This window comes from Dreissena polymorpha, chromosome 8 (genome assembly GCF_020536995.1).
Source record: "Dreissena polymorpha isolate Duluth1 chromosome 8, UMN_Dpol_1.0, whole genome shotgun sequence".
NCBI lineage: Eukaryota > Metazoa > Mollusca > Bivalvia > Myida > Dreissenidae > Dreissena > Dreissena polymorpha.
In genome coordinates this window covers 53,516,968-53,526,751 of record NC_068362.1, presented here as the reverse complement: position 1 = coordinate 53,526,751, position 9,784 = coordinate 53,516,968, and the positions used below count along the sequence as shown (strand labels likewise).

The 9,784-nt window shown below is 36.9% G+C and overlaps 1 protein-coding gene across 1 annotated transcript in view; it reads right to left on the bottom strand.

The window, feature by feature from the left end:
* Positions 1–371: 371 nt before the first annotated feature.
* The window catches only part of LOC127841216 (exportin-7-like), a 69,410-nt gene continuing 59,997 nt past the window's right edge, over positions 372–9,784 (bottom strand). The window contains exons 23-27 of the mRNA XM_052369879.1: positions 8,249–8,387; positions 7,162–7,319; positions 4,763–4,861; positions 3,400–3,527; positions 372–1,986 (exon numbers count right to left, since the gene is read on the bottom strand). Of these exons, the coding sequence (XP_052225839.1) occupies positions 1,875–1,986; positions 3,400–3,527; positions 4,763–4,861; positions 7,162–7,319; positions 8,249–8,387 (636 nt within the window). The 3' untranslated portion in view covers positions 372–1,874. The remainder of the gene's footprint in view (positions 1,987–3,399; positions 3,528–4,762; positions 4,862–7,161; positions 7,320–8,248; positions 8,388–9,784) is intronic.

Here is a 9,784-nt window from a genome sequence, read left to right as displayed (position 1 = left end):
ATTGGTAATAGACAACAAATAGTCAAGGTAACAAAAGGAGAAATTCAGACCCAAGCATGATGTCAGGAAAATGAAGGTCCACACATACAGGAGAACATCAGACCCAAGCATGATGTCAGGAAAATGAAGGTCCAAACATACAGGAGAACATCAGACCCAAGCATGATGTCAGGAAAATGAAGGTCCACACATACAGGAGAACATCAGACCCAAGCATGATGTCAGGAAAATGAAGGTCCACACATACAGGAGAACATCAGACCCAAGCATGATGTCAGGAAAATGAAGGTTCACACATACATCAGACCCAAGCATGATGTCAGGAAAATGAAGGTCCACACATACATCAGACCCAAGCATGATGTCAGGAAAATGAAGGTCCACACATACAGGAGAACATCAGACCCAAGCATGATGTCAGGAAAATGAAGGTCCACACATACATCAGACCCAAGCATGATGTCAGGAAAATGAAGGTCCACACATACATCAGACCCAAGCATGATGTCAGGAAAATGAAGGTCCACACATACAATGATGGAACATCAGACCAAAGCATGATGTCAGGAAAATGAAGGTCCACAAAGCATGATGTCAGGAAAATGAAGGTCCACAAAGCATGATGTCAGGAAAATGAAGGTCCACACATACAATGACGATTCGACACTTTTGAAGTGCTTAAAATTATTGTTCATGGTATCAACTTACTCACACCTGATTCAAAAAAATTTAACACTTGAAGCAATACTTCACAAACCATTTAATTTGCATTTACCAATAGTTTAGAACCCACTTATTCCTACAAAAACCTGAAATGCTTCATCAACATAACACAACTACACAGTCACATTTCCTACATTGTTCTGAATATAACTGGTTGTTAAACAGTCAAAGATGTTATTCATTAATTTTACTTCTAAGAAACTTGACAACAAACACTGTTTTTTATAGGAACACTTACTGCAAATTGTTTATACATGTTCTATGGTAATGACTGTCCAAAATTCAAATTCAGAAACTTTCATTATTAATCTTAAACAAACTCTCTCCCATGATCCTTTGTTATTTTGCTGAAATTCATGCTGTAAGTCCCGCTTTTTAACAGAAACTTGTAATGTTCACACTACATTTGTATTTGCACATGCACATTAGAAACAGATTTATCTAATGCCATATCAAATTGATCAAATGTTTAATGGCTATGCTGCATCTCAAATCCATAAAACATTTTTGTTATCTCGCATGGTCCATTCTGTCCTGTATATGACTTTACAAAACAAAAGTGTTTTTTTTATTTTAAATATCATTTTGGTTGAGTTCACGTATTTGACGACAAAGGCTTTTTTTTACAATTGCAATCACAATCAACAACAAAACTAGCCAGATTGTATAACGAGGAAACGATTTCCAACAAGGCCTCAACCATGAGTTTGGCAAAAATGTTCAAAACATGAAGACAAAATATTTTGTATTCTGCACTTTGCGCTTGCCTCCGAATGTATCAAAAACATGAGAATTTTATTTTTTTTTAATTTTGGTAGCTTGCTTCAATTTTCTGGGGCCAAGTTCAATCAAACAACTGATCGATTTGCTTTGGCATAATCAAGAGAATGACTTGGCAAAACTTGGATTATAAATCTTAACAAATACATGTACTGTTGTTTCCACGACTCTGTGTATCATGTATACTCAGTATGAACATGTATACACATAGGCCGTCCTCATCTCAACATTATTCTGCGATCTTTCTGTGTTAATCTATATACCCAGGAATTCAGGAGCGTTCATCACATTGCGAGACTTGTCCAAACTGACTCATAAACCTCGACATGTCCCACCATTATTTTTTTTTAGTATCTACAACAACCTGTTTGCTACAAGTTCATCATATCTAGATTGTTCGGTGACTCTGTAGGACTGTTAGAGCCCGTAGCTTTCAGGGAGTCATTCACATCACGACGGAACAGCGACAAGTTCTGGGTAAATCTGAAATTAATACAAATAATACATTGAGCCTAAATCTGAGCTAAATGATTGTGCGTAAACTATCATCAAAGATAAGCCTGTACAGTCCACACAGGCTAATCAGAGATGACACTTTCCAATTGTATGGTATTTTGCGTTAAAAGAATATCTCTTAAAAAAAATTCTGTCTACGCAGAAAGTGTTGTCACTGATTAGCCTGTGAAGACTGCACAGGCTTACCTGAGACAACACTTAAAGCACATGCATTAAGCCTTTTTCCCCCATAACCTCCATGTATTAGTAAAACTGTAAACTGTTCTTTTAATGAATACTTATTTCCAAAAATGACAAAAAAGGAATATCCAAATCAAGGATAATTCTGGCTTAAAAATGTTCTTTCTAAAACAGTAAACAGCTGTTTTAATTTATAAATCTTTAAGTCTAAGTACTGGTTACCTAAAAAAAACTGCCTTAGAAACTTGTCACCCATAATTTTTCATGTGAGCGAAAATCACTTATATGAAAATATAATACAGGTAAGGGAAATGCCTTTAACTGACCTATAGCATAACGCCCTGGCATAAGTTTGCAGAGACTAAGTTTTCTCACCACAATACAGCACTATTTACCGATACTTACGTTGAAAGGCAAAAGGTCAATTAAATTTGATCATAAGCTGCTACAAATCATTAAAATTTTAATCAATGTTTTACCTTTTTTTATCTCACAAAACAGAAAGGAAAACTGTACTTAAATTCCATCTATACATGGCATCTCGTTTTTTTTCCATAAAAAAAAAGCTCAAACAATTTTACATTACATAAATTTGGCCAAGCTCTTTTTTCTGGGGAGAATATATCATTCATGTTTGTCCTATCTAACCGCTGACCTATTTATGCAGCCAATGTAGAAGAAATTACCGCTCTCTTACCATTGACTATTGATCTGAACTATAGCTGAGGTTGTAAAACAGATCTAATTGTAGTTATCATCCTATGTTATTATTCTTGCAACGACCTTTTGCTGAAACTTTGTAGGACATATTCACTGGATGCTATTTTATTACTGATCTAATGTTGCAACCCTGGTATAGTTTAAACCTATTTATTTTTGTTCCATTGCATTGAAAGCCTATGGCTTATTGGAATGCTATCGAGTCCATTTCCTGGGACTAAGAACCAGAACTTGGTGTCTTTGGAGAAAGTCGAAAGAATGCTCCCACAGTGTGGATTGAACCAGTGACTTACCTGGTATCAGAGCGAAATGTTCTTGACTGGTGTCTATCTTTCAACAGCACCTACCTGTCCCTGTTCTTGGTGAGTAAAGATCTCTCAATGCCCTCCATGAGGCCATCAAAGCACTGCACCTACCTGTCCCTGTTCTTGGTGAGTAAAGATCTCTCAATGCCCTCCATGAGGCCATCAAAGCACCTACCTGTCCCTGTTCTTGGTGAGTAGAGATCTCTCTATGCCCTCCATGAGGCCATCAAAGCACTGCACCATGGTCTGCTGCTTGTCCTGAGGCTGACTCGTGATGATGCTCTCACGTAGCTTGCTGAAGTACTTAACAAACAAGCACATTCGTTCAATTGATATCCACGGCTAAATATATTTTGTTTTCAGAGGGGCTTGATGAAGTATTGAACAAACAAGCAAATTCCTTCAATTGATATCCATGGCCAAATGATTTATGTTTTCATAGGGGATTGCTGAAGTACTGAACAAACAAACAAATTCCTTCAATTGATATCCCCTGCCAAATGAATTTTGTTTATGAGGGGCTTGCTGAAGTACTCAACAAACAAGCAAATTCGCTCAATTGATATCCACTGCAAATACACTTTGTTTTTAGAGGGACGCAAACCCTTGATGTATAGTAGAATTCTAACAAATAACGCATATTTTTGCCCTAAGTGTGACCATGACCTTAGAGACCCGAGTCTAACCTGTCACATGCAGCCTGATAAAGGAAAACAATAGTGCAAGGTTATTACACAGTTCCTTGACGATTAGTGAAGTAATGGCTAAATTATGACTAACTCATCAAAATTGTGATCTTAGACCTCAATGTGTTATCTTGACATTGCCCTTAGGGTTATAGGTTTTGCCGAAGTCTAGGCCCAAGCTGATTGAGATCAACTGTGGTAAGTTGTATGGCTTTTGCCTACATGTTATTGGAGACAAAACAAATCCTATAGATCTAAAAGTTTATTTTTAAGTCAATGAGGGCCGTATATCTGTTATTGACACATGGTTTGCGTCGTAATTTAACCTGCTTCTTCTTTTTACCCATATACACAGTCATACCAAGTTTCAATGAAATCTGCCCAAGCAGTTACAAGATGTGACTCCAGACAAAAAAGTGTGCTTCTTTCAAGTAAAACCGGGCCATAACTCTGTTGTTTGCAAAAGGATTGTGATTGGATTTGACATGCATCCTCCTCTTATCCATATATACACGCATACCAACTTTCCATGAAATTGGCCCAAGCAGTTCCGAGATATGGCTCTCGACACATAAGTGTTCTTGACAGGCGGAAAACACTAAAACTATATTACTCTGCCTATGGTTCGGGATAAAAAGGTCACTACAAATCTTTCTTTGATAAGTGGGGTAAATTTACACCTACTATTAGATAACTTTGTAATAAGATTAATAGAGTTGTATAAAATAAAATAAATTCTTCATTTGTACATATATCCAACAAAGTTTATAACTATTTGTAAAATTATTTTGAAATTGAAAAGAAAGCAATCAGCTTATAGGAGGAAACATTACGTCAATGAACGGTACATACCTCTTCGTTAAGCAGTATGAGGCCTAGCAGGGGCCGGGACATGGACCACTGGTTACGGCAGTCCTCAAACATGATGATGTTCAACACTGTCTGTAGCATCTGTAAACATATCAATTGAACATTGGTTATGGGGGTCCTCAAACACTAAATGACAATGTTCAACACGGTCTGTAGCATCTGTAAAAATAACAAATGAACATTGGTTATGGCAGTTCTCAAACATGATGTTCAACACGGTCTGTAGCATCTGTAAACATATCAATTGAATATTTAGGCTAATTTCTGGGAAAACTGGGCTAAATGCATGTGTAGTCTGCACAGCCTAATCAGGGTCCAAACTTTAAGCTCTTATGAAGTTTTTCAAAGGATGTCTCTTCTTAACTAAAATCCAGTTAAGGCGAAAAGTGAAAACCCTGATTAGCCTGTGCTGATTGCACAGGCTATTCTGGGACCAGACTTTACTCACATTCATTAGCCCAATTTTTCCAGCATATGTTTAATTCATCCTGTTTCTACCTGCAATATTGATGTAATAAAGGGATTACAGGAGAAACATTTCTATTTCTATTCCAAGTAAATAGGAAGTGGGAAATTTTTAAAGGTAGGTGGCATATCCATAAATGTCGGATAACATAATGATTATGTACTCATGAAGGTAGACTCACTAACCAAAACAAGAGGCCCATGACGGCCTGAATCGCTCTACTGCTATAAACACTGTGCAAGATGGAAACTGTGTACTTAATCGCGCAAACAAGGAGAATTTTCTCAAATTCAAGGGGAGATTATTGTGTACTTATTCCTCCAATACTGCTTATATTCAATAGGGTTCAAGTCCTCATTGATATAAAGATACTGTGCAAATTTGGAAATAATTAGATGAAAACTGTGGAATAAATTGCGTTAACAAGCAGGCTTCAAAATTTTCTCATATTCAAGGGGAAGTCATTCTGGACTTATTGCTTCGATATTGCACTTTTTAACAAGAGCACTGCATAACGGGTGCCACGCTCAGCTGCGAAAGCTTGTCAGAATTTTTTTTATTTCTTTTTAGAGGTCACATTGACCTTGACGTTTGACCTAGTGACCCAAAATGGGTGTGGCGTGTAGAACTCATCAAGGTGCACCTACAAATGAAGTTTCAAAGTTGAAGGTGGAAGCACTTTGATTTTAGAGCCAATGTAAAGGTTTAAGCATGACGCCGGCTGACGACGAGCAGGCTATGACAATCAATACCTCAGGTTTTCTCCGAAAACAGCCTCGCTAAAAAAGGGTTTGAGTCCTCATTGATACAAAGACAATGTGCAAGTTTGCCAAGAATTGGATGAAAATTATGGACTGTATCACATAAAAAAACTGAATTTTCATTTTTTTCTCAACTTCAAGGGCAGATAATTCTGGATTTATACCTCCGATATTGCTCATTTTCAATAGGGTTTGACTCATCATTCAGATAAAGACACTGTGCAAGTTGAGAAATAATTGGATGAAAACTGTGGACTTTATTGCATAAACAAGCCTTATTTCACAATTTTCTCAAATTCAAGGGGAGATAATTCTGGACTTTTTACTCTGATGTAACCCATTTTCAATAGGGCTCGAGTCCTCATTAATATAAAGACACTGAACAAGTTTGAAAAGAATCGGATGAAAACTGTGGATTTTATCGGGTAAACAAGAAAATGACTAACGCACGCATGCACGGACGACGGAAACCACGCCATGACATAAGCTCTTCCGGCCTTATCTGAAGTGTTTTGTTTGTTTTTTTAAACTCTGGGAAATGGCTTTTATACAATTTTCGAGTCAAAGGCCCATAACTTCTCCATAAATCAATGGACCGGAAAAAACTCACACTTCATCCGTTAATCATATATATAGGTTGTTTCACATACCATAAATCAATATCTGAAATCCTTTTTTTTAAATCCAGAAAACGATTATTTTAGAGAAATTTTCTAAGTACAACCCCATAACTTTGCAAAAAATCACTGGACAGGAACGAAACTCACACTTCATCTGTAAGTCATGTAGGGAGACTCAGACACGGAATATCAGGTCAATAGCATAAAAATATGGCATTAAAAAAGTAGAAATGATTTTACTCTCCATTTATTTATTGTTGATAATAAGCAGGTAAATTCTTTGAATGTACATTTTATTAATCAAAAATAAAGTTTATAGATCAAAGAATTAAGCCTTTATCCTACACCAATTGCTTAACTGTGAACTGCAGTGGCCCAGAAAATTCTACAAAATAAATACAATCTAAGATTCGAGGCATTATATGTGTACACTGCTTGTTCAAACCTATGCAGACTGCACTGGCCAATCAGGGATGACACTTTATGCACATGCATTACGCCTCGTTTTCCCAGAGGGCTTAGCCACCCAGGTACCTGTTGCAATATTTCTGGATGTAGCTCCAGGATACGCAGGAAGGTCTGGCTGTCCTGGGGGCTCGTCATTGTCTTCTTCTTCTTGCTGGTGAGCCTCTTGAACAGGTAGGTGATGATGTTGTCCAGCGTGGCGCAGCAGCCTGTGCACACCATCGTGTCTGGAATACAAGATTAACGGAGGAGCAGCGCTATGGGGCTTCGTGCATGTGATAAAAGTGTCGTCCCAGATGAGCCTGTGCAGTCTGCACACTTTCCATTTTTAATGTATATTTTGTTTAGAGCAAGTCTCTTTTTAAAGATTTAAGTTTTTTTGAAAGTGTTGCTCTGATATGCGAAGTGTACATTAGTTTCAAGGTGAACAAGAAATGTGTTTGCCAGAAACACAATGCCCCCTATTGCGCCGCTTTGAAATACAATTTCAATATATCATTTAGAAGGTTCAGAAATTATCTCCCTTTAAAAGCGTATTACTTCCCTTATATTGTATTTTTTTTACTTTTGACCATAAAGGATGACCTTGACCTTTCACCACTAAAAAATGCGCAGCTTCATGAGATACACATGCATGCCAAATATCAAGTTACTATCTTCAACCAAGGTTAAAGTTTTGGGACAGAATGACAGACAGACAGGCCAAAAACAATATGCCCTCAATCAATCGATCCGGGGGCATAATAATAAATAATACAATATCATGCAAGACTTACACAAAGTGGTAAAAAGCTCAAATTTAGTATGGGGAATAGCCATTTTAAATTTGAAAGAAATCCCTTCAGCAGTTGCTAAGAAACCATTCTATCCACACATAATGCACTGACGCTTAAGCAAGATCATGCCTTTTCTTCAATAGTAGATCTAAACATAAATGCCAACCCTACATTTTAATCATTCTGCAAAACAATCCAATCACTGCAGTTGTATGTCCTCCGTTAAATTGTAAAACAATTATATTGCATAAAACATGTGCAAAATGTTTGCTGACATTCATGAGGCCAATCGTATATGATTTTGAAATAAGAAAAGTGTACCGGTTTTTATTTTGTAGGAACACATTTTTGTGTGTGTAAAAGATAACAAGCCAACATACCTAAAGCTGAAAGTCCCTCTGATATCGTTGACAGTACATACAGGAACACTTGTGGTTCTAGATTACTGATGAAGGTCATGTGGTCTTGGGCTAAACACTCCAGCAGCCCGTAGTAATTCTGACTCAACTTTGGGTAGTCCTGTGGGGAAAACATCACACGCAACTAGTCATTGTTAACCCTTTACCACTAAGATACGTATTTTGACATGTTTGTAGTCTCGTAGAAAGTTATAATTAATTAAACACCTTTCTTACTATATTCAAGTTTTAAAGGCTTCATTTCCAAACCTTAGATACTGATGAGCAGAAAACAGCATAAAACCTGAACAGACTGCGAGTTACTTGCAGGCTGTTCTTGTTTTATGCTGTTTGCACATAGCCATTTTCACTTTGCCTTTGAGTGGGAAAGGGTTTATACATTCCTGTTTAGAAGCAAACCGAAAATGGCTAGATGCAACGAGCATAAAACCAGAAGAGCCTGCTAGTACCTCGCAGTCTGTTCAGGATTTATTCTGTTTGCTCCTTATTAACATCTTAGGAATGGAATGAAGCCTTTAAAACTTGAATCTCTTAATAAAGGTCTTTTATTAAACAGATTTTCTAGTCAACTACAGTTGCGTCAAATAGCATTTCTGAGTGGTAATGGGTTTACAGTTATAGAATTTAAATATGCGATCTACTAACCAATTGAACTGAAAACAAACCAACACTATTTAGCAGGGAAATTAACAATGACACAGAATGAAATTATGAACACTGACTTCTCATTGAAAACAAGAGCACCGCCTTGCCTTGCAGACCGCTCATCTATTTTTCTTTTTAAAGGTGAATGGACCAATCTCAATTTCAATCACAAAGGAGGGAAGGGTGGAGTGGAGAGGGTGTATAGTGTGGGGTTGTGGTCATTTATTACATTATCTTCCAAAAATGAAAAAAAAGCAAAAAAAAAGCAAATTTAAAAAAAAAAAACATTTTTTGGGGGGGGAAGGGGGGGGGGGGGGGGTTGGGGCGGGATATAATGTGGTCATTTATTAGATGATCTTTTTAAAAAAAAAAAAATATCTAATCATAAATAAAGAAGTTATGGCAATTTTAGCAAAATTTAAAGCAAAATTTAATCATTTGACCTTGAGAGTCAAGGTCATTCAAAGATCAAGGTAAAATTCAACTTGCCAGGTACAGTACCCTCATGATTGCATGAAAGTATTTGAAGTTTAAAAGCAATAGCCTTGATACTTTAGAAGTAAAGTGGATCTAAACACAAAATTTAACCATATATTCAAAGTTACTAAGTCAAAAAAGGCCATAAGTCCGTAAAAATGACAATCAGAGTTATGCAACTTGTACTTTACTGTCCCCTTATGATAGTTTGCGAGTGTTCCAAGTATGAAAGCAATATCTATGATACTTTAGGGGTAAAGTGGACCAAAACACAAAACTTAACCAAATTTTCAATTTTCTAAGTATAAAGGGCCCATAATTCCGTCAAAATGCCAGTCAGAGTTACATTACTTTGCCTGCACAGTCCCCTTATGA